The sequence below is a fragment of the Mixophyes fleayi genome, chromosome 10 (genome assembly GCF_038048845.1).
Source record: "Mixophyes fleayi isolate aMixFle1 chromosome 10, aMixFle1.hap1, whole genome shotgun sequence".
NCBI lineage: Eukaryota > Metazoa > Chordata > Amphibia > Anura > Limnodynastidae > Mixophyes > Mixophyes fleayi.
In genome coordinates, this window is record NC_134411.1 from 58,080,781 (window position 1) to 58,107,360 (window position 26,580).

The 26,580-nt window shown below is 41.3% G+C and overlaps 1 protein-coding gene across 4 annotated transcripts in view; it reads right to left on the reverse strand.

The window, feature by feature from the left end:
* TSNAXIP1 (translin associated factor X interacting protein 1) overlaps positions 1-26,580 on the reverse strand; it is a 403,075-nt gene that overhangs the window by 38,998 nt on the left and 337,497 nt on the right. For 2 of the 4 annotated variants that reach the window (XR_012679541.1, XM_075188810.1), the window contains exon 15: positions 11,596-11,710. Coding sequence is in view for 2 of the 4 variants with exons in the window: in XM_075188810.1 (XP_075044911.1) it covers positions 11,636-11,710 (75 nt within the window). In the remaining 2 variants the exon portion in view is untranslated. Of the gene's footprint in view, positions 1-10,787; positions 11,487-11,595; positions 11,711-13,590; positions 13,649-19,378; positions 20,054-26,580 lie in introns of those variants that run through there. The other 2 variants (XR_012679542.1, XM_075188811.1) reach the window with 2 other exon arrangements.

Below are 26,580 nucleotides of genomic sequence, written 5' to 3' on the forward strand. Positions count from 1 at the left end.
AAAGATTTCCTTAACGAAATTTTCAGCCAGAGTAGACGAGGAAGGCAAACCAGACAAAGGGACAAAATGAGCCATCTTCGAAAATCTGTCTACCACTACCCAAATAGTATTACAATTTTTACTAGATGGCAGATCAGTAACAAAGTCCATACTAATATGGGTCCAGGGCTTGGACGGAATGGGTAGTGGTTGCAGCAACCCCGCTGGAGTTCTGCGGGAGGATTTAAACTGAGAACATAATTCACAAGAAGCAACAAACTCTTTGACGTCTCTCCTCATCGAGGGCCACCAGTAACTTCGAGAGAGAATCTCAAAGGTCTTGCGTTCACCAGCATGTCCAGAAAAATGAGAATGGAACCACGAAAGGATTTTCCTCCTAAGAGTAGGAGGCACGAGGGTCTTCCCAAATGGTAGCACTTTAGTGGAAGAAGCAGCCAGCGAGATACATTTGGGGTCTAGTATAGGATGGTTGGAAACCTCTTCAACGTCAGAGGACGTCACAAAAGCTCGAGATAGAGCGTCAGCTTTCTTGTTCTTGGCAGCTGGTTTGAAGGTTATGATTAATTCGAAACGGGAAAAGAAAAGAGACCATCTTGCTTGACGAGGATTCAAGCATTGGGCAGACTGTAGGTATGACAAGTTCTTATGATCCGTGAAAATCGTCACAGGGTGACGAGCTCCTTCCAATAAGTATCTCCATTCCTCTAATGCAACTTTGATAGCCAGCAACTCCTTGTCCCCGATAGTGTAATTTTTCTCCACAGGCAGGAGACCCCGAGAGTAAAAGGCACAAGGATGGAATTTTTGTTGCTCCGAGCGTTGGGAGAGAATGGCTCCTAAGCCCACATTAGAGGCATCTACTTCTAGGAAGAAGGGAAGTGTCACATCAGGCTGTCGAAGAATGGGAGCAGAGGAGAAGGACTCTTTAAGAAATTAAAAGGCTTGGAGGGCCTCGGATGACCATTGCTTAGTATTGGCCCCTTTACGAGTCAGGGCCACAATAGGAGATGCAATGGACGAGAAGTCTTGAATGAAGCGTCTATAGTAATTGGCAAAACCTAAAAAACGCTGGATAGCACGAAGAGTAGTTGGCTGGGGCCAATGTAATACAGCATTCACCTTTTCTGGATCCATTTTTAGGCCAACTCCGGAAACAATATACCCCAAAAATGGAATCTGGGGCAACTCGAATGAACATTTTTCTAGTTTGCAGAATAATGAATTTTTCCGGAGTCTGGAAAGGACCTCTGCCACATGTTGGTGATGAGAAGGCAGGTCCTGTGAAAAGATCAATATGTTGTCCAGGTAGACAACGACACATACATATAACAAGTCCCAAAAGATCTCATTAACGAAGCCCTGGAAAACAGCGGGGGCATTACACAACCCGAAAGGCATTACTAGATATTCATAATGCCCATCTCTGGTGTTGAACGCTGTCTTTCATTCGTCACCGGGCCGGATTCTAATTAAATTATAGGCACCACAAAGATCCAACTTGGTAAAGATCCGAGCTCCCTTGATGCGATCAAATAACTCAGTGATCAACGGAATGGGATACCGATTTTTAATAGTAAGGGCATTGAGTCCACGAAAATCTATACAGGGGCGTAGTGATCCATCCTTCTTTTTTACGAAGAAGAACCCGGCTCCAGCGGGAGAGGTGGAAGGTCGAATAAACCCTCGCTGGAGATTCTCCTGGATGTAATCAGATGTAGCTTGAGTTTCAGGTAACGAAAATGGATAGACCCGACCCCTAGGAGGAGACTTGCCAGGTAGAAGATCGATCGGACAATCCCATGAACGATGAGGAGGAAGACGTTCAGACTGAGCTTTATCAAAAACATCGGCAAATGAAGCATACTGAGGAGGGAGTCCCGGTGAGGAAGATGAGATGGAAGATTGCTGTATTTTAAGAGGAATGACTTGAGAAAGACAACGATGATGACATTCAGCTCCCCAAGACGTAACTTGAGGAGTGCGCCAGTCAATCTGGGGAGAATGACATTGAAGCCATGGAAGGCCTAAGACAATCGGACTTGTCGTAACAGGAAGAATTAAAAACAAAATCTCTTCATGGTGTAGCACACCAATCTGAAGCGTTACTGGAGACGTACTCTGGGTGATGAGACCATTGATGAGACGTGATCCATCTATAGCAGTCACAGTAATCGGTGTTTTCAAAGTAATCACTGGTAGGGACCATTGATTCACTAGGGATTTAGAAATGAAATTTCCTGCTGCTCCAGAATCAATCAGTGCTTGAGACTCAAAGGATTTGGTAGCAAAGGAAATCGTAACATCAAAAGCGCAGACTTTTAATTTCGTAGAAGATGGAGAGGACTCCAGGGACCCTAACTTCACCTCTCCAGAACTAGTTAGGGCCTGGCATTTCCCGATTTCTTAGGGCAAGAACTGAGCATATGTGTGGAATCAGCACAATAGATACAAAGTCTATTCTTTACTCTTCGGTTCCTCTCTTCTAAAGTTAATTTGGAACGTCCTATCTCCATGGGGATCACGGAAGGTGAAGCTGGACGAAATTGAGGGGTTGAACGAAGAGGTGCTTTAGCTGAAGTTGTTTTCTCAGATTCTCTTTCACGAAACCTCATGTCTACACGATGGCAAAGAGAGATCAAATCTTCTAATGACGTAGGAAGCTCTTGGGTAGTCAGTGCATCTTTAATTTTATCGGAGAGCCCCTGCCAGAAGGCGGCAATTAATGCTTCAGTGTTCCACTGAAGTTCAGAGGCTAATATCCTAAATTGAATGACGTACTGGCCTACTGTATGAGAACCCTGACGTAAACGAAGAATGCTGGAAGCAGCGGAGGTCACACGACCTGGTTCATCGAACACACTTCGGAACATAGAAATGAATTTGGCACTATCTTGTAATACAGGATCGTTTCTCTCCCACAGAGGGGAGGCCCAAGCCAGAGCTTGTCCAGAAAACAATGAGATAAGATAGGCCACTCTGGAACGATGGGTAGAAAAATTTTGAGGTTGGAGCTCAAAATGAACTGAGCATTGGTTGAGAAAACCCCTACAAGTTTTGGGGTCTCCATCGTACTTTGACGGAGTAGGCAGGTGAAGCGTGGGAGCTGTAGACACCTGGGATGGCACTGGGGAAACGGAGGAAAGCACAGGAGCTTCAACATTAGCTGTAACGGTCGGTCCAGATGTTCCTTGGGAGGCTAACGACTGGTAGCATTGAAGTAACAGCTGTTGGCGAGCATCCTGTTGCTCCACACGGGTGACCAGATGCTGCAGCATCTCTTTGGCTGTAGGTTCCGTATCTGGGTCTGTCATGGCCTGATCTTACTGTCACGGGCACTAGGAGTCTTTACCCAGGGATCACCAGGTGATAAGCTTACCAGAGCAGTATAGGTGGTAATATGGTACTCTGGCAGCGGGGTGATCACGGAACAGGAGACAGCAGCTGATAGAGATGCTCGGGAAAGTCTATGACTAGCAGCACTGGTAATATATATGTAGTAATACACGAGGAACTGAATGGACAAAGGACACGTAAGGGTAGTCAGTGGTCTGCGGTAGCAAGTTGTACCACTGCTATAGTGAGGAGGAATGTCCAACAGAAACGAGGAGGTGATGAGAGTCAGCGGTCTGCGTTTAGCAAGTTGTACCACTGTCTGGGTGAAGGAATAGAATCCAGGTGAAGGTATCCGGGGAGTCAGTGGTCTGCGTTAGCAAGTTGTACCACTGCTATGTGAGAGGATACTGGCACAGGTGACACAGGAAACAGGAATCAGTGGTCTGCCTCTAGCAAGTTGTACCACTGAATATATATGTGAGGAGGAGCACGGGGAGAGACTGCAATACAGAGGATACACGGGCACCTTGAACTTGATCCACAATGACATGCACAATATAGTAATGACGAACAGCACTGCACCAACACAAAGTCATAGAAACTATCCGGGCAAAAGATAACACAGTCAATGATGGCAAAAGTCTCAGCGGATAGTAAGCTCCAGAGGAGAACAACTCAGTCCAGCAAGATATGCAATACACCAGCACAGTCAATGAGAAGTATGCATACCGTGGTTCAGGAGCAGGCTGTCAGACAGGAGTGCAGAGATACCTGAACGGCTGGAGGCCGGCAGGATGCGAAGTCCCTGGAGGGTGCAGCGGTAATCAAGTAGGTGCAGCGCACAGGTAGGTAGACCAGCAGGGGAACAAATACTCAGGAAGCAGTAGTATGTAGAACTGGACTCCTGGAGGACCCTGAAGAGTAGCGATGGTCTAGACGAGATGAAAGCAGTAAAGCGCAGATCCGATGCAGACTGGCGAGTAGAGACCAGCAGGAACACTGAGAAGCACGGAGAGCGGATCAGCTGCTGCAGACACGAGTAGAACTGAGAAGTAGCAGCCAGCAGGACTCTGCAGGTACACGGAGGTAGCGGATAGCAACCAGCAGGTGCAGCCACGATGAAACACGGGAGAGTAGAGCTGAGCTGGAACTGTTGAGCACAGAGAGCAGCGGATAGGAATCCGTTGTAGCAGTCTCGAGGAAATCCGGGAGAGTTGAGATGAGCTGAAGACTGTAGCGCACGGAGGCAGCAGATAGGAATCAGCCAAACAGTCACGATGAAACACAGGAGAGTTGAAGTGGTCAGAGGACTGTAGTGCACGGAGGCAGCGGATAGGAATCAGCAACAGTCACTATGAAACACAGCAGAGTTGAAGTGGTCTGAAGACTGTAGAGCATGGAGGCAGCGGATAGGAATCAGCTAACAGTCACGATGAAACACAGCAGAATTGAAGTGGTCTGAAGACTGAGGTGCACGGAGGCAGCGGATAGGAATCTGCTAACAGTCACGATGAAACACAGGAGAGTTGAAGTGGTCTGGAAACCACAGGAGTAGAAGTGGTCTGGAAACCACAGGAATCAGCAGCGCTGAATACACGAGGAAACACAGGAAGGTTTTGAAAGGGCTGCGCATGCGCAGACCCTCAGGATGGTGGACGGCCACGGTTCCTGAACACACGGGAAGAAGCACTCACAGTCTGGTGAGTGACACCCTGGCACTGCTTTTACTTTAAAGTTTATCCCTCCATGCGGAGAGACAGGGAGCGGATGAGAGGGGGAGAGGAGGTGAGGGAGAGCGGATAAGTCGGGGAGCGGATGAGAGGGGGAGCAGAAGAGAGGAGGAGAAGGGGAGTGGATGAGAGGAGGAGAATGGCAGCGGATGAGGCAATGGAATTACGACTATTAAGGCAGAAGCCTTAATGGACGGGTTACTTGCGCTATACAGACATGGTATGCCATCACATCCTGTGGTTAGCTGTAGATTCAGCACTATCATGGAGTGAGATTGCTGTCACTCACAAAATGGTGGAGCTGCTAATTCACAGATTTGTGTGTTCACTAGAATACACACATGCAGTACTATTACATTTTCTTAGTTTACCTTTATCGTAGTTTAGGGCCTCAGTGTATTAGAAAAATACAGTAGAACAACTTTATAAAAAAGTATAACCAGAAAACAATATATTTGAAATACATTTAATTGGTGTAGAAGCCTCTTCTTAGTTTACCAGTGAGCAATGCTTGCCATTAATTACCTTAAAAGGCCAAAGCTGCCTTTTTAACAACAATTCAAGGATATATAAAGCCAACAAGACTTCAGCAGGAAGGATTTTAGTATTTTTAGATATTAGTAAACTACACAGTACTGTAAACCAAACCCACAGAGAGCCCTAGAACAAAGCAGCAATGGGTATTTACATAAAATTAGAATATGTTCCCACATTAAATGTAAAATAAGAGGTAGTTTATGTTAATATAATAATAAAGCATATCAGATTAATTTATTTAAAAAGTAAAAACTTCATGCAAATGGTTTGCCAACAGTAATACGAAATATGTTGCTAGTGCAAAGAGTGCTCGTGTCAGCATATACAGATAGATACAGATGTTATAAATGCTCATTAGTCCCTCTCTGGTGAAGTGAAAGGTACTCTATAGGACAAGGTCTTATAGCAAAGTTAACCAGACAGTTTATTAAATCCTAAGTTAAAGAAGGAGAGTACGAATACTAAATCCTCAATATCGGGTTCCAGTCTGCCTAATCTCGGTACATTCACAAACCAGGCTCTAGAATGTAGCTCCCAATTTCCATATACGTTTAAATAAGTTACCATCTTTAAATCAGGACTGAGTGGGAAGTTTGCTGGGCTTATCTTTTCTGCTACATAGTGGCTCAGATCCTCAGTTGCATAGACTGCATGTGTGTATTCCAGTGAACACACAAATCTGTGAAATAGCAGTTCCACCATTTTGTGAGTGACAGCAATCTCACTCCATGATATTGATGAATCTGCAGCTAACCACAGGATGTGATGGCATACCATGTCTGTATAGTGCAAGTAACACGTCCATTAAGGTTCCTGCCTTAATCGTCGTAATTTCATTGCTTTTTGGAGTTTGAGTAGTTTCTTTACATTTTAGATGGTGTGTAAGGAACCTTAATTGGAGATGTTAAACCGTAAGGTTTTTTGTCTATGGAATATATATATATATATATATATATATATATATATATATATATATATATATATATACACACACACATACACATATGTGTGTATGTGTATGTATGTATATATATCACTACTATCAAGACGGGAGTCTGACATGGGATAATAGCACTGTGAGTGTCACAGTACAAATATAAATGCAGCAGATGCAGCAAGTGACAAAGGATTTACACAATTTGAGAATAATATAATCCAAAATTATCCAGAGAGAAATGCTTGAAAACACAGGAGGCAGAAAGGGGGCGAGTCTGCAGCACTAGGAAGAATGTACAAATGGTAAAGATGTAAATTGCTACAGGAGAGTATATAGAGCCAGTTCCAGGCCAGCATGTGAGTCACTGCAAGATAGCTTATATAAAAGCAGGTACTAAATTACCTGCAACACACCAGGGTCCACAAGACGAAGCACTATGAGCCACAGGAGGTCCAGTCGGCAGCTGCAGAGGTAGTCGCAGTAACCTGAAATCATCACCACAAGATGGCGCGAGAGGTGACTATTGGCGAAAAAAACCAGGACCGGATGAGCCGCTCTGAGACCCAGGCACCAGACTCTCAGGAGAGCGGTGAATCTGACAGGCATACCTTCCAGACAGCGTACACAGTCACCTTTATTGTCGGGGCAGACCAGGTAAGAGCAGGTGTGGTGCAGGAGGCAGATGTCCCAAGACCACGGAGCAGGGTTCCCGGAGGATCGGAGGGATTTCACAGTCTATGACGAAAGCGAACGAAATGCGGACACCACAGGTAGCACCAGGGTAGACAACTTAGGCACCAATACATGAGGATCCCAGCCACTAGGTTAGAGATGTCTGGCGCAGAAATCACACTGTAGTAGGATATATATCGGATGGTAAGGCTGGAGAGTTCTCACCAACGTGTTCTAATCCATGCTCAACCAGGCCACACCCCTTCTCCCTAGTAATGGGTAGTTCATGAATGATCAGTTCAAAATGAACTAACTCATTTAGTTCACAGCTCTGGCAAAGATTAGTTCACCAGGAACTAAAACAAGTGGGAGGAGTTAGAGATAAAGCAGAGCAGCTCCAGCAGCCTCACTCACTGTCTCATTCACAATGGCTCTTTAGTTCCTAACTGTAAAAGGAAAGTAGAAAGCACAACACAATCCATGAAATAGAAATCTAATATAAAAAAAATCTGAAATTGCACTGACTAGCTAAAGCCTATGTGTGAGTGTCTGTATGTTCATGCTACTCACATTTCTGTGATAAAATCACTGTCCTAATAGTCTTAATTCTGGCTTTGGTACTGGGTCCTAAACTTCCCTCTCCCTACACTTCCTATCTGTGCTAAATATGCTACTGGGTTTGTAGGTGCTAATACAGCAGCAGTGCTATTCAGCTCTCTCATGTAATACTCATGAGTCAGTACCTCTAAACTACCAAAGGTGACACTGCTGTGCTCAGACATTGTGTGAGACTCTGTGGAGCTGATCACTGAACTAAGAGTCATGAGTCATTCTCCGGGCTCAGGAGTTCAATAGTTCATCTAGTTCTTTTGGCTCTTTTGACTCATTTGACTCTTCTGGCTCTTCTGAATCATTTAGCTCACAAGTCACAGGATACATTCCCTTTCCTGTCAGCTCAAGACACAGTGCACTGCTGAGTACTGCATGCTATATACTGTAGTTCTGTTTACTCCACCATATATACAGGGGATATGTATTAAACCTTCAAGAGAGATAAAGTGGAAACATTGCCCATAGCAACCAATCAGTTTCTGCCATTTTATAGACTCTGCTAGATAAATGACAGAAGCTTATTAGTCATACTTGCCAACTTTATGTTGGTCACGTCCTGGAGCAGGGTATGGACGGAGGGACCATTTTGGTCCCTCCCCCAGTGAAGCAATGCTTGTTTTAGGTCTTTTTATAGCTATAAAAAGACCCAAGTCAGGCATTATGTCACAGGGGGTGGGGCCAAAATGGTGGGATTCAGCAAGAAACTTGTCATGTCAGCTCTAATATACCCAGTTCACTAGTGAAGTTGGCAGATGCTGGAGAATTGGCAGGTCTCCCGGGACCGGGAGACTCCTGAATTCCGGGTAGGTCTGGGAGAGTTGGCACGTATTAGGTCAAAGGTAAGTTTTTTGATCTAATCACTGTATTTTAAAAGCAAAAAAGTGACACTTTATAATACTCTGAATTTGGATCTTTTTCATTTGCATATTATGGAAGTAAAAAATAATAATGAAAATGTAATTAACTTTGCAGAGCTCAACATGTCACTACTAGTTTTTGTATCAGTGATTGCCCATTTTAAAATATTAAAAATGATCAGACATAATAAACTTATCTGATCATTTTAACAGGACTATGCCTACAGTATGTGTAATAGACTAAATCTATGTCTCAAATCACTTCTCACAGCAGTGTTCCAGAGCCAGTGATCTAACTGAACTAACTGAGCTAAATGAACTAACCGAGTCAAATGAGCCAAATGAACTTACTGAGTTAAATGAGCCAAATTAACTAATCTTTTGACTGAACTAGATTAGAATGAACTAATCTCCAAAATGAACTAGATTTCCCATCACTACTTCTCCCATGCACACCCTTTCTTAATGATGCTGTTTCTGTTTTCAGAGTTAACCAATCATATTCAAAATCATGTTAAAAGGTAATTCGCATAACCTGCCAGCAATGAAAGTGACTGACTGCAAGAAAATTCTACAGGAACAGCTGTGGGATTAATCATTTGTATTTTTTGTTGCACTGGATGGCCATGGTCAGCAAGGAGTTTTCTAAACATCTGTGAAACTTATTGTTGAAAGGTACCAATCAGTGAAGGGGTATAAATGAATTACAGATGCATTACATGTACCATGGAACAATGTCATGAATCATCAATGTGGAGAAAATGTGGCACAACAGGGACATTGGCAAGATCAGGACATCCCTCCAAAGTTGATTACAGGAAAAGGAGAAATGTCAAACAGGGAGGCTACCAAGGGTCTACAGCAATATTAAAGCTGCTGCAGGAATTTTTGTCAGGAACTGATCTCTCACTGTGACAATATACCTTCTTCTGCACATAATGAGATTAAGGTTGAACTTTTTTGTCTGAATACTAAAGGATTCAAAATTCAAGTGTAAAAAAATTCCTATTTGTTTTACACTTGAATTTTGCTGGTTGCAAGGTCATATTAAAGGTGGAAATAGGTCTGACATTATTTATATTTATTTCAGGTTTTACATCACAAACACCTGCAACTTGAGTAAGGGTGTGTAGACTTTTTATTATCATGACGGAATTATTTTTTCACACTTTGATATTAGGCTAACTGCCCCCGATCTGCTGCAATATGGCAATGTCACACAGTAGCAACTGATTGCTGTTCTTTACCAGTTAGATTTGAATTTCTTCTTTATTGACAGTTACACAAGCAGATTTCAGGTATAAAGAAGCAGCAAAAGGGGTTCTGCCTTTTGGTTATTCCAGCAATTCCACTTACACTTTCTGCATTCAAAATTTTAAGGGTTATTGTGAAGAGGGTTCTAACCATTTATTAAATGTTAGAAATGTAAAAAATAAAATTTGATTGTAACAGGAAAACCACTATTAGTACATGAAAGTGTTTTTTCAAATAATACTTATTGACTTTTAAAACTGGAGTGTATGGACTGGAGTGGAGGGAGCTTATGATATATGAATATCATAGAAGTCAGTGTTTCAACTTTAAATTCATCCGCTGTACTATCGGCAAGTTGGCTACATCATAAAAAAATCTACTATTAAAAGAAACTGATTATATGCCAAACAAGTATATACCTTGGAGGGGAGGGCTGTTATTTTGGGTGAATGATTACACACTGGTCATGGATTTGGGTGTTGCATGCTAAATATCCACTCGTATATTTTTTATCTTCGAAGTTGCAACAGTGTATACTATGTGGTTGTTTATTCTCTTTTTCATATTCTTCGGATGCATTTGACACACTTTCTGGAGAAGAGCAAATTATCCATTATTCCGGAAAATTAAATTTTTGATATCTGAAAGCTTGTTGGAGGATTGTACAAAGAAAGTATTTTGACTCTTTTGACTTTATATGTAACGAACTTTTACATTCCATATCTCTCCTGTGTTTAAACTAAAGTTGGGAGTTATACTGAGAGAAGGCAAGAAACTATTTGGTTGTTTTAGATATCAACCTCATCATTGTACCCCTATTGATATAGACTTTTGGAACATCAAGTGTCCATTATAGTTAGAGGATGTGAAGCGCCGTTTCTATTTTATATTGGAGTGTATGGACTTTTTAACCTGTTATGGAGTTTACTTGGACATCTTGTTTGTCACGGAATTGCAGAGATGGCCACTAACCAGTATTGGCGCAACTGAAGGGAGGCGCAGAGTCTAACGTACCCCCGGTATTCACCAGGATCCCCCGCAAGGGGGTTTGGGCTTACTGCAGAGGGTACACAGGTCGCGGTTCTCCAAGACAGTCACCGGTGTAGCGACAGTAGTAGACAGGCGTAGTCAGGCAACCCAGGTCAGAGCCAACCGAGCGGTGCAGTACACAGGGAGGATCCAGAGAGAAGTCAGGTCAAGCCAAATAGTCAAACCAGCCGGGCAGCGAGGTACCAAAACGAAACACAGGAGAGTAGTCACAGGAAGCCGAGTCAGAACCAAATAACACACTGGATCAGAAGTTCAAGAAACGCTGGAGCAGGAGTGAACCAATACTCTGGCACTAGACATGTGTCAGAGGCTGCTGTATATACCCTAAGGTGCATCCCGATTGGGTTAGGGAGATTTTGGCGGTAAGACATGCTGGCTGCAGAGAGGTGAGCAGAGATAACGTTCCGCTGCTAGGCAACATGACGTGGTTGCTGAGAAGGTGCAGGCGTCCGTCTCCTTTACCAAGTGTCAGTGCGGAGACAGCGCCTGACATTGTTATTTTTCCTATTTTTTAACAATGCAACAGACAGGTCACTCTTTACCAATCCTTGCCATTATTGAGAACACAATAAAAAATGTAAAAGATAAATTTAAATGTGAAATAATCACTTACTTGTTTCCAAATTTGTTTCCAAATTTATTCCTCAACTCTTTCAGTAATGCTTTTTCTCAGAAAGAAATTGGTTTCTAAGCACCCAACAAAAAGGACTTGGCCTCCCATCTTCCTCCTGCATGAGAATAAATTACAAATAGTGACAAATTAAGCTTTGCCGTGTATTAACTGTACAACACCTTTTTTAAAAAATACAGCAAATCACTAGTAAATATACATTGTTATACTGTGTCAGAGTGTAGACTTACATAGATTACATATATAGAACCTTATATATTTAAGTCAATATTTCAACGCATTCAATTTTTTAAAAGTTATTTCAGGTCATGGTAGGATTTGAAACATATACAATTTGTACAGTATCTAGGCTCCCCCACTGCTTAGTTATTCCAGTTCCACTACCATTGTATTTAAAACCGTATAATGTATTTTAAAACCAAAGGACCCACGTGTAGAATTACAACAAACTATTAAGCTCTTGCACTCTACCAACAACTACTACTATAAAAAACACACCATCTGTTTTCATGTCATATGTGTACATAAACATACAACATATGAAAATGACAAATTTAACGAGAATCGTTGTGCTTGCTCACGGGATTCACATCAAATATTGTAGGGTAGGGGATATATCCCCAGGGATATTTGTAACAATGAAACGATTTGTGGAAACAGCAGCATCATTTTCTGGGTATCAGAAATTTTACAGGTGTTAGCCATTTAATGATGGATTACAGATATCCCCAGAGGCGATGTATTGTTTATCCTACAACTTTACATAATGCACCTTTAGGGGGGTATTCAATTGTCAGCGGGTTCGAGCGCGGAAAAACTATTACCGTTAATACGGTAATCTCTCGCTGGATTTCAGCTCGCAGCTCCCTGAGCTGCGAGCTGAAATCCAGCAAGTAAATTAACGTATTAACGTTTTTTCCGCGCACGAATACCGTTATAATGGTAATCGTGCGTCGACCGCGGGATTTAAGGCAATCCCGCTGACAAATGAATACCCCCCTTAGTGTGTACACTGAATACTATGAGCAAAAACGGGTAACTTATGATGTGTATACTGTTACATATTACTTAACCAGACAGTGCATTCTCTTGTTCTTGTGGAATTGCATAAATTGTACTCATATACAAACTCTACTGTACAAGAGCTGTGCATTTTCTCATATAAATTTAAACAGGCAAATCAACTTTACATTTAAAGAACCTTTCTATAGGATTAGTTCAAATTTTGAGGCCCCAGTATCTATATTGACGTATTATCTTTCCTAATTGCTAATTGCTGGTTATGGGGGCTGATGTTGAATTGGATGCATAAGCGGCAAAAATTATCATTAAGAAAGGTGTATACATGTGCATATGCTCAGTTAAACCCATCGCAAGATGTGTCCAGCTCTGCAACAGGTGCAAATGTGCCAGGTTTATGTCAGGTGTGAATCAGATATACTTACACCTAAATCAACCCAGAACATGCAGGTACATATACTGTAAAGTATCCTTGTTTGCAAATGCGTACGTTTGTAAGTGCAGCATACGCTGTATTTCTGAATCAACACTGTTTGCAATTACAAATCTACCCCTTACATCATATTCGCCATGAATACAGTAATGTTACATTAACACTTTGTATTTCTGTTGTACTGCTACATCCCCATTAGCAACTGTTTGTTTATTAACTGCAAATAAAACCAGTTTTAGACCTTCAGTATTACCACGTTATCATGTATATGTATTGTGTACAGCACCACTAATAGCTCACATTAGTCACACTGTTTACTAATAATGCATTCATTTAATTTGAAAAAATCCCTCATAAAATTTATGGACAATGAAACAAGATTTAAACAGCAATAAAAACATTTATTTTTTCAAGCATATATTTGTTTTCTAAATTGTTTTGTAATAAAAACGTATTTGAATACATCAGGCATGTGATGACTAAGACAATACCACATGACACCCATCTCACTATGGATGTCTTACAGGTATGTCTGGGCCATATTCCTTATCTGTAAAGGAGGGATTACATCATGTGCAGCATCTGTGGATGAGAAAAAGGGAAAATATAAGTCTTGTAATAATATTTTTTTTTCACTAATTAAACATGCCCTAAATACAAAGATACAACATTTATAATTGTGGTTTGGAGATACCTTTATTTTTATTTTTTACAATTGTTTTTGGACTATGCAATCTTAACTGATAGGTTTATGCAAAAAAAAAGCAGAATGCATCAAGGCTGTCCCCACTGCCAGAATATGCGGAAGCCTCTATAGCTTACAATACTTTGACAACTTTGTTTTACACATCTTTTAGAGAATACCATAGTATTGAACTAAAAAACATAGATTTGTGGCAGTCTTGTTTCTGGAAGCAAATACAACTTTTGTTTTGCTAAAATCATGAAAATTAAAAAAAAAAAAATAATTCAGACACCTATACATTCTATGAAGTGACATATGCACACTCATCTTTCCTGGCCAACATTGAGCCATTTAAAGCTTAGTATCATGCCTACAAAAACAAACATTTTTTTTCAGCTAGGATAAGGTGTTCAATTTAGTTATCTTCATTGGGATTATGCCTTTACAGACTGCTCACCTTCACAGCCATTGACTCCTTCTCTGGATCATCCTCCTCCACTCCTCCTGTTTTTGGGCCCTCTCTTCTAGGGCCTCCTGCTGTGGCACCTCCGCCTCTAGGCCCGCCTATTTTTTGGCCTTCTCCTGTGGCCCCTCCTCCTTCTGATGCTATGCCGCCAATCCTGGAATCTCCAACATCCCCCCCTCTCCTGCCCAGAGATGGTTTATAAGCTGTGAAGCCCCATGCAACGTTCACCCATTTCCCTGCACTTGTTCCAATACATGCATTGTTCTAAGTGGGGACATGGAACTTAAGGGGGCATGACCCTCACAGCAGAAAAAAGGTTTTTGGGTACAGACATGCTTATCATGTTCTGTCGGCCCTGTGTGGCCTGCTGTTGGCTTTGCTGCTCCGTAACAAAATAATAAAAATATGTGTCGGTTTTAAATGCCTTATTTTAGTCAAATTCAACATGTTTAAACACATATCCTGGATTATTAAACTTTTTTTTAAAAAAAAATCTTCATTTAAAGAGAAAACAACAAGAAGAATACAAACATCAAAGTACTTCGAAAAAATATGAATATACAGGATGTTTCCTCATTAGTTTTATGAGTTATATCTGTGGAATGCGGAGAGGGGGGAAAAGGATTGGAAATGAGGGAAGGGGGAAGGAGGTAAAGGGGGAGAGAAAAAAATGGGGTGGGGGGGTAGGAAAGGCACTGATAACATTGAAAATATAGTGACAATACGTGCAACACATCTGGGGACATACACCCCATGCAGTTAAAGATCAAACATCAACAAATACAAGAATCTTACATATGGTGCACCACACAAAGCCCGGGGGATCTGGAGGTGGCCCAAGGACTGTATTCCAATAGTGGAGAGGGAGGGAGCCGAAATGGATAGACAACTACGGCTTTCTTGTAAGTACCACGGAGCCCACACCTTGTCTAATTTATGTGATTTGTCGTGGAAGTAGAAGTAGTATGTAATACTTTCCATGCTTGCGACATGGCAAATGTAATTATCATCTCATCAGCTATTTATATAATGCAACTAATTCTGCAGCGCTGTACAGAGAACTCACTCACATCACTCCCTGCCTCATTGGAGCTTACAGTCTAAATTTCCTAACATACAGAGAGAGTGAGTAATTCTGTTGTTTCTGCATAGCGGGAGGATTAGGGTCATTCCAATGCTTGGCTATTGGGGATTTAGCTGCTTCTAGGATATGAGAGATAAGCTTGTTGGGGGGGGGGGGGGGCGCTCTCATCAGGTATGGGGCAAGAGAGAAGGAATGACCAAGGGTCCATATCAACCTGTTGTTATGACACAGACTTTATAAGCACAAGGAAAATGTTCCAGAAAGGGTCTATAAGAGGGCAGGTCCATCACATATGTAGCATCATACACCTCTGACCACATTCTTGCCTGCAACTCGAGGTAGCTGAGGGAAACATTCTAGACAGCCTGCCTGGGGTATATTACCACCTATAATACAATTTGTAGGTTGTTTCCTTGATTAGTGTATAGATTGTGCTTTTGGCAATCCCCTCTCTGAACTCCTCCCAGCAGGAATCATCTGGGGAGGGCCCTATATCCCTCTTCGATTCCCATTCATGCCATCCTGGCGCATCAAAGGTGGTCTCTATAAGTCAATTATAAATCCTAGATATCATCCCTTTAGTAAGTGGGCTATGCAGACACATGTGCTCAGAAACAGTGTGGGTCTAGAGAGATTCAAGGGGGGGCAAGGATATAGCGAAGTGTTGGACCTAGAAATATTCCAAGAAAACTGGGCGAAAAGGTTCAAACTTGTGGTACAGAGCCAACATAGAAGCCCAAGTTCCATTGACGACCAGATCCAAAACCACCCTTATTCCCGCATGTAACCAGTGCTTAAATTGTTGTAACGAATCACCGAGAGGGATGCATGGGTTACTCCAGAGAGGAGTCAGGGGGGAAATGAGGGAGGATCATTTGTATTTGACCCGACATGAGTCCCATAGGGACAGACTAAACTTGAGAGATTGGAGGGAGGAAGCCTCTGGTGGTCTGTCTACATTAGGGAGGCCCCAAGAGTGATGCCAGGATAGGTAACACCATGAAGTGAGTCTCCAAGTCCACCCGCGCTATGGTCTGGTGGGGGGCATAGGTCACTGCAATCTGGGTCAAATGGGATGGCAAGAAATAGAGATTGATATCCAGAAAACCTCTGCCTTTACGAGCCTTGGGCTTCTTGAGCACTACCACAGTGATTCTAGGGGGCTTGCCATGCCATAAAAATTTAAGAAAAAAGGAATGCAAATCCCGCAACACCAACACAGACTTGGGTACTTTCACCGGGAGAGTCTGGAATATGTATAGAAGTTTAGGGATCAGTAACAGCGATGATCCTCCCCCCGCCACGATATGATATTGCTCCTCCACATCTCTAGGTCTTGTTTGATTTTAGTCAGGAGGGGGGGAAATTTTCCAGGTATAACCTATCGTAGGAAGAGGTAATGTAGATTCCTAAATATTTGATCTTATTCATCTGCCAGCGCAAAGCAAAACTAGCCTGTAGGCCGGCCCTGAGGGAAAGGGGGCATGTAGGATCATTGCCTCCGATTTAACAAAATTAATTTTATAACCCGGAGAAGGCTATACTCACCCACGAAACTACATAGGGCGTGCAGACTCCTGGGGATTCGTGAGGGAGAGGAGTATGTCGTCAGCAAAGAGGGAGATCTTAAATTCCAGGGGTCCCACCACCACACCCGTTATCGCAGCCGTCTGTCGGATCATTGCTGCCAAGGGCTTTATGACCAGCGTGAAAGCTAGGGGTGACAGGGGACAACCCTGTCTCATCCCGTTAGAAAGGGAGAGGGGTTAGATAGAGAGCTGTTAACTAAAACCCTAGCAGTGGGAGAATTGTAAAGGGGAGATACACCTATCAAGAATTCAGCCGAGAAGCCATACGCCTTCAAGACATGAAACTTAAAGTTTCATGGGATCCAGTTGAATGCCTTCTCGGTGTCCAGGGAAAGCAACATAGCTGGGAGATGTCTCTGGTTGATTATTTGGACAAGGCCTATTGCATGACGGGTATTATCTCTGGCCTGACGGCCTGGGATGAATCCCACAAGATTGTAGTGGAGCAGATCCGGGAGTACTCTATTTAAGCGAGCAGCCAGGATCTTTGCATATATCTTGAAATCTACATTAAGGCGGGAGATATGACGGTAGCTTGCGCAATCGCTAGGATCTTTCCCCTCCTAATGTATGACTACGATGCGCTCTTCCAACATCGAATGAGGTAAAGGGTCGCGATGCAGGACACCATTAAACAGAGTGTTGAGGTGGGGGACCAAGGTCTGGGAGAATCTTTTGTAGTAGGCTGCAGTAAAGCAATCTGGGCCAGGGGCCTTAGAGGTCTTTTGTGCCTTGTTTAATTGTTGTGCTGAGCTACAAGTGAGTGTGGGGAGATTCGCTTGTCTCAGGAAAGCTGCTATGGTATCCATAGGGGGGCGCTTCTAGGGGTCATACTATCTAAATTATTCAATGTAGAGTAAAACTTCTGAAACTCGCAACTTATCTGGTCCGGGCTATAGATGGGCGCGCCAAAGGCTGACTTCAGGGCCATAACATTATTTTGAGATCTCTGAGTCCTCAGATGGGCGGCAAAGATCCTATCTGCTTTGTCTCTCGTTTCATAGAACATTTTCCTTCCCTGTTTCAGAGCCGTGGCAGTGGACTCCGAGAGAAAGAGATTCAGGTCAGACCATACCTGGAGAAGCTTATTCAGTGTAGCATCATCTGGGGAAAGCTTGTGTTGTCACTCCAGAGTCTGGAGCTGGATAGCTAAAGTTGTGTGTTTAGAGATGGACAGCTTCTTACGGCATGAGGCCATGCTAATACGGTGACCCCATACCATCGCCTTATGAGCTTCCTAGAGGGTCGTGGAGGGCATATCTGGAAGGTTATTGAGAAGGAAATATTCTTCTAGAAGGGTCCACAATTCTAGAGTAAGTTGCGGATCATGATAGTGTCATTGATGCGCTATGTTGCAGGGCAAGGGCGGGAGACTATATCTGAGAGGTCAGTAGTAATGTGGGAATGGTCGGGCCAGACCATTGGATGTATGTGAGCTGCCCGGAGCTTCAGGGACAGATCGTGGCTGAGGAAGATCATTGTGAAAAGGTGCCGTGGATCGGGGAATAGAACGTATAGTACCGGGAGGAGAGTTCTCTTAGTCTCCAAGAGTCAAAGAGAAGATGGTGAGAGAGGAAGCACGCCAAAGCCTTGGATTTACAGGAGCTGCTGGCAGGGGAAGCCAAAGTGGATGACCTATTAACAGTGTCATTTACTACAACATTAAAGTCCCCTGCCATAATCATTTCTCCCTGGCGGACCTGAAAGAGCAAGGAATCTAACTTGGTGAAAAAGGAACGTTGGTTTTCATTTGGACCATACAAGTTAACATTATAGTACAAGTTAACTATGATTAAGTTTTCCTATCAGGATTAGAAAGCGTTTGTCAGGGTCGGAGTGGGACGTTAACAGTTCAAACGTTACATGGGAGACAATGAGGGTAGCAACAACTTGTTTATTCTGTCTAGGGTCACAAGCATGGAAAGTAGGAATGACATACCGGGTAATAGCCCTGGCCCAAGGGCCATGCAGAGGGTCATGGATTAATCCATAACACAATTTACATTTAGAACAGAACAGTGCATCATCGAGTAGAAATCCAGGACTCTGCTCCCGTAAGCGTGGGCAGAGATGTCAGAAGAAAGCTGCTTCATGTGTTCTAGGATGGGACAAGCTGCCAGAATGCTAGATAGGCAGTGGGGTAGTACTAGGAGCAGCAAGGTGTCCAGCCCCAATCGGGAGGCAGGAAACGGTCCGCATCTGTGTACTATTCAGTGAAGTCAAATTGAAAAGTATCAGGGCTCTAGTTTGTTAGGGACCACAATAAGGCTTGTTGTAAAAGTCACTTATATGGCATGGACATTCAGAGAGTGCAATAATAAAGTCATCCACCAGGTGGCAGTGTGGAAATGCAGGTCAGGGTATAACAAGCAACAAGACTCTGCCCTGCAATAGGAGACTGCCGAGGGGAGAATTGGCAGGACAGTACTCTTTGCAGCACGGATGAAGGGTGACAATAATAGAATAGGTAAGATGGGTGTGTACTTACCAGCATAGCAGTGTGATCAGACCGTGTGCAAGATCTATGGTGTCGGAGGAGACCTCTATGGCAGTCCAGAAATGGTTCGCTTGTCAGAGGTGTCTGCTAGCAGTGAGAACCGTCAGCCTTGCGTCCTGTCCCAAATAGCCTGTCAGATGTTACTCCGGTCACCCACGCGCCTGTAAGGGGGTATTGCAGTGTGAAAGTTGAGCAACTTAACGTTGTGTCAGGCATCTGTAGGTAGACCAGGGAGCCCGTTGCAGAGGGTGTTCTGAAGAGAGTATGTGCTCGACCTCTGTCTGTCCTTCTACCAGGGTTGGATAGGGTGAACGTGCGGTCAGTATTGGCAGCGTAGCAGTCACGTCAGATGCTTGGGACTGTGCCGGAAAGTCAGTGTCACTGTAAAAGGCACTGCGGTCAGCTTCACATCCTGGACTTGCAGCGGTGTAAGGTGTAACAAGCGGTGAAGTCCCACGTAGATAAGATCTTTGTGAGCCGCAAAGGGGCACTAGTTAGCACATGTTGCTGATCGCCTGCGGGAAATGTGTTCAAGGCCCCAGTGTAAAAGGGCACAATTTTCGGGTCCTCATCGGTAGGAAAAGAATCGTTGTGACCCCGAGATCTTGAAGTTGAATCCAAAATTCAGTGACAATTTAGGGAGAGAATGTCCCAGTTATCACAGAAGAGATCGAAGACGTCTGCCGAAGATGGCTGCCATGCCACGCCCCCCTATTAAACATTTTTTAAATGTAAAAGCCAGTTGGAAATCACATTTATGTCTATGTTTTTTGAAGGAAATAAAATCATTAAGTAAAATCATTAAGTAATGGCATAGCAAAAATAAAATCAAGTAGGCCAAAATATTAATATTTTTTTCCCTCTAAATTTCCTAGATGCGTAGCAACAAACCACCGTGTCAGATTAAGACACTGAGAATGTGTCACGAGGGACATCAATGTCCACTCCGCTGCAGGATCGGCATAATCACCAACACCAATCTGTTGGAGATAATGGCACAAGACCTTGCTCTAGGAAAAAGATATATAGAGCTGCATACTTCCCTGCAGCAAAAATTCCAGGAGAATAAGGTCCTGCAGAAGATGAGATTGGCTGAGCACTGGTGGTCATCCTCAGGAGGATGGTCCTTACAGACCCTGGGCCTGTCCTTGCATATGGTCCCTTAGAGCCTGATTCTGAGGGAGCCAAGGCATTATCTGTCTGTTTCAGCAGCCCCCACTGCTTGGGCCACACTGAGCGACGTTTCATGGAGGTCATCCCAGCATCGGCCCTGGGAGAAAACATTTTAAAAAATATGTATTTATTTTTGGTTACAATATACTTTTGATTTCAAAATATAAAACAATGTTGAAAGAATTATTTTAAATATTAAACATTTCTTCAATTAATCCTACATATGTAGGAAATTAAAGCATAATATAAAGCAGTTGTTGTAAAAATGGGCAATACATTTTGTTGACTTAAATATATACTGCATGGCGAAATGTCTGAATATATTTTTGTAATATAACGTGTCAAAATTATTTACAAACAGCAGAGCATAATTGTCACACAGCATGCATTCTATGGACATATATACATAATTTTTCGTAATTTACAAAATAATATTAAAAAAACGATTACGATAATCAGCTTTAAGATGGTTTTGCTACAAATATAAAACAAATAAACAAATAAAATATAAAGTATTTGATTTTACCAATTTGTGTTTATCATTTGCACTTACAACTGTAGCATTGCTAAATAACATAATTTTGAAAACTCCGCTTTTCTTCCATATGCGAAGGTTCAATATATTAATCTCCTGTTCCTCAAACACTATTTCCATCCTCTCCTAAGTAAGTATTTTGAAAGGCAATATTGTGAAAATGGCACCCAAATCATTTATAATGTCACACACAGCTTCCAGCACATTCATAAATGCCCTCCAGTTGGATCAATGAAAATGAAAACAGGCTTTGAGAAGGCCAAATGTGTCTTTAATGACCAACTAGTGGAGGTATGTTCAGAACTGTATGCAACTTGTGGTTCTGTGGCTGGATTTAAAATAGGAGTGAGAAGCTACGGTCAGAAAGGGTAATCAGTGTCTCCTCCAAGCACAACAAGTATAATAAACATAGCATTTTCCATGTAGTATTCATGAATCTTTTGTTACGAGGAAATTAGCAAAAATGGTGTAGATTATCAGATCGTTAAGGTGAACACGAGTGGCAATTGCTGATTTTTTGTTTTTGAGAAATGAGTGACAATGACTTTGCCATCATGTAAGCATGTACATAGAGCATTATAGTTGTCATAATGCTCCATATATTTGAATCTCATTTGCTGCTTTATAGGCAAAAGGGATTCCTCATCCAATGGCAAATTACCATTTGAGTACCAGACTAAAAGAAGTTGGAGACATTACTGCCACCACCCCTACTGTTGTCTGTAATAAGCTAGACACAAAAATTAACACAGAAAACAATTTAATCATCTATGGTATTGCTGTCAACTATCACATTTTTTCAGAGTTTCCAAGATGACATGATTTTGGAGCCTGAACAGAATTCTTGACTCAGGTATTCCAAAGAGGCTTACGTGTGACCTATAGACACACTCCTTGTGCCTTTGTTGTTGTTGCTGATGCTGGTGGAGGCAACAACACCAAAGTAAAACCAGCAATGCTGATGGTCCAAGAACAATCTATATGCCAAAATAAGGACAAAGAACAACAACAAAAAAATAAAAAGTTTAAAATTTTTAAAACATCTGAGGAGATAAAAATGCACAAATAGAGTTTAGAAAAAATATCAATACAGTAATAATTTAGTAATAATTGTAAAAGTGTAAATCAAAGTACACTAACTATACACAATCACATTAGCCTAACTAAACATAATTGAAATATTAATGTACAAAGCAGAAACTTTTGATCACATTCATTTTGTTAGCATAACACGCATTCACTATTTGATGCAATAAAAATAAATCACATGCCTTTATAGAATTCAAGTTATAATCTTTACTTTGCCGGTCTGACTGCAAATAGCAAAACATAACACTAACAAATGGCCACTATTCATTATATAATATAGGCACGTGTAATGAAGGAATCGCTATCAGCTGGAGAGGTAGCAAAGAGGAAACAGGAAAGGAGTTATGCAACGGGGCACTCTAGGATAAGTGGTTGTGAAAAAATGGAAATGTTAAAATAAATAAATTTTATTGGTATGTATTAATTGACACATCCTAACAGGCAAAAAAAGCAATGCGAAATATAAAAACAAGACAGTGAAAATAAAAATTGCAGATCAACTGCAAGAGGCTCTGTGGTCAAGCGCTTACAAAATAATAAATCATGTAATATGAATAAGTGGATCAGTGGACAGATGTGAAGCCTATATATCCCCGCACATAAATATGTGTAAAATATAATTATAATGTTGTAGATATATGGGGAAAAGATTGTTCAAAGCGCTATCTACATAGTTAAAGTTTAGACACACAGAGCGGACGCCAACGCACGTTTCACTTAATTAGCTTTTTCAAGGCAAGGCTTTTGCCTTGAGTTTTTTTGAGTTTTTTTCCTTTATATGTTAGATCTAATACTTAGGCATTTTAGATTATCAAACAGGGAACTAAACCATCAATAGTGATTCATACCTTTACAGGCAAATTTAAAGGAATCCATCTAACCTATTATTCTACAGCACCTATTAATGGGAGAGATGTATAGGAGATACACGATTTGGGTATAACCCTGGAAAGTTGTCTTTCTGCCTATTTATCTTTATCAATTGAAGACACATATATAGGCTTCACATCTGCCCACTGATCCACTTATTCAAATTACATGATTTATTATTTTCTAAGAGCTTGACTACAGAGCCTCTTGCAGTTGATCTGCAATTTTTATTTTCACTGTCTTTGTCTTGTTTTTATATTTCGCGTAGCCTTTTTTGCCTGTTAGGATGTGTCAATTTTAATACATAGCAATAAAATTTATTTATTTTAACATTTCTATTTTTTCACAACCACTTATCCTAGAGTGCCCTGTTGCATAACCCCTTTTCTGTTTCCTCTTTGCTACCATTGTATCTTAGGTTATAGGGTGCACCATTCAGCTATTCTGCTGAACAACTGGCTATACTGGATTATCAATTATATACTATAAATTTAATATCAGGATATCTGGTTTTAAGACCTGGGGGTAAATGTATCAATCTGCGGGTTCTTCAACACCCGCGTGTTCAGCCTCTTCCGCGATTAAATTTCACGCGGCGCTGCATTGTAAAGGGTTAACTTCCCTTTACAATGCAGCGCAGCTTGAAATTTAATCGCGGAAGAGGCTGAACACGCGGGTGTTGAAGAACCCGCAGATTGATACATTTACCCCCTAGTGCGGTTGTATTCTTCTTACTACAATCAGCTGGAGAGGTCAATCTGCAATTATCCAATCAGAAGCAAGCAGCTAGTGGTGCTGATTTTCATCATCATTATCAGTGATTGTATTTGCACCTGGCATCAGACACCCACAAGTGATACGGCTCCCAACAGATGTATTTGCATATCTGTACAGGTCGGTCTTGCTTGTAATTACACAAACTTGCCATTACTGCACAGTGCCTATGTTAAACTGTCCCTTTTTTCGTTCCGCCTATTCAGTCATGAGGAAGGAAAAAGTGGCAGATGTAATCAAATCGGCACAGGCACTCAAGTGTACAACTTTTTTTGTGCAAATGCACTTTACGGAAAAACGTATTTTACACTAAGCAAGCAAGCGTAAGCCCAATTGAGTGCTTTAGTCATATGCAGATGCTCTCTATGGTTACTTGCATTATGGTGCAACTTGACTGTGGCTCATAGGAAGTTGAAACTTCCAATGAAGAATATATCTATACACTGACATAAATCATCATCATCAGCATTTATTTATATAGCGCCAGCAAATTCCGTAGCGCTTTACAATTGGGAACAAACATTAATAAGACAATACTGGGTAATACATACAGACAGAGAGGTAAGAGAACCCTGCTCGTCAGCTTACAATCTATAGGACAATGGGAGTTTGAAACACAAGGGCATGTGTTACATCATATTGCACAATGGACCAGAGAAATTACAACAAAAAAGTTGGGAATTGCCAAGCCCCCATTGTACTCCATCCTATTCAATGCACACTTGCCAACCCAAGCTCTTTTCAAAGTGTAATAAATCTGTTTCTACACTTATTTTGAATTTGTAAACGGATATGTGAAATGCACTGTTATCACACTGTAAAAAGGAGTCAGGTTGACAGGTATGTATAATACACACAATAGAAGTAATATAGCTCCATTGGTTGAAAAATCTTTGACAATGGCTATAAAGTGTATAGCATTCTATCATTTATTTGGGTTACAGTTAATATTTTGTCTCTGTGACACTATGGGCCTGATTTATCTTCGAATGCAATGTGAACGCAACTTACGTTAGAAAAAACAGATGTAACTTATTCAAATACAACTGGTCCGTATTCAAATACAAGCAGATCTCAAGAAACATTTCCATTTGACTATGGGTATAAGTCCCATGAGAATACATACAAAAAAAAACACTTTATAAAATTAATTTAAAAATGTATTTAAAATAAAAAAGCTATTCATTCTATAATCTTGTTTTTACATGAAATACATAATTCAGGATGTTTTTAATGCTTAATGTACATAAAATGCATTTTTATAGTTTTTTTTACTTCCAAATACATGTTCTGGCATGCATACATGTCAGTCATCACTATCAGTCGGCACTTCAGTTCACCTGCTCTGAAGCTGGTACAAAAATAAAGGCTGAAACACACATAACTAAAATATACCCAGAGAAATGTGCGCGTGCTTGACCTTGGCACGCCCTTACTGTACATTGTCTGTGTGTTTTCGCCCCTTCGGGACCCCGTTCCGTCCTTCAAGTCATAAACAGTCGGAAGTGTCATTTACGTTTGGAAATTAATTGGATGCAAATGCGTTCACTGGCATAAAGTCTGTTTCTGAGCATATACAGAGCAATTTCACGCAAGATATGGCATGCAGCGGGATGTCCAAAAATAAATCAGACTACATGTATAGCCTTATTCTGCAAGGCACTACATTATGATATTGATAACTTAAAGCGATGTAGCATAAATTGATAGAGGTCTGTTTCTTAAACAATTTAAAATAAATCTACTATATACTGTAACAACATTTCCAAAAAGGAAACACTTATTAATATTTATTTAAGTGAAGTGATCTTGGGTCGCAAAGTCTCAAAAATGAGGTGAAAGATAATATACAAAAAAAAGCAAGGTGAATTATAATTCCAAATCCTCTTCCTGTTTCCTCTATAAAGCAGTGCAAAATTATGGTATGGGCATATTGCATGGATATCAAGAATTCAACACATTCACCTCAACCCTCTCAAGTTAAATTCTTGCTAGATTCAGTTGGTCAACAAACTTTTTTTGGGATATGTTGCTTCTTCCTTAGGTAGTGTGTTTGACTAATGTGATTTTACTGTATTTTTGCCCACTTTGTACCAAATTTTCCATGTCCATTTTATGTATTTATCCCCATCCCCTATCTTGTTTTCTGTATCCCCATTATTTGATATTTGTCCCAATAAAAGTATTGAAGTTTAAAAAAAAAAAAAAGAATTCAACATACCAGGAGGAAACCATCAAACATTAGTATAAAGAAATATTAAAGTTCAATTCTAAGTGTAAGAGCAGTTGAAGAGCATTTAGTAAGAATCTGCTCAGGCATTGTTCCAGATAGTACAGGACTTGAACAAGTCTTTCTGAATAATTGATCCTGCTTCCTGCATGCCTCTGCTGTATAGACGAACTGAACTAGAAATTGTGGATCAACCACAAACACTGTATTATCAAGCACACAATGTTGTGTGTTCATAGCTGACCTATGTCTTCTCCAACTGTTTGTCTGAAAAGCAGAAGCATGCAAGAGCAGTTAGTGATCCAGATACTTGAGCAAACATTAGAGCACTTTTGGTTCACTCAGGAACAACACATAAGTAAATTTTTTACTAAATATTAATTAACCACTAGAATGAGTGATTTGGGTGGCACAGTAGTTAGCATGGCTGCCTCACATCACTGTGGGCATAGGCTTGATTGTTTACCAAGGCAATATCTGAGTTTGTCTGTTTTGCTTGTGTTTGCGTGGGTTTCCTCCATG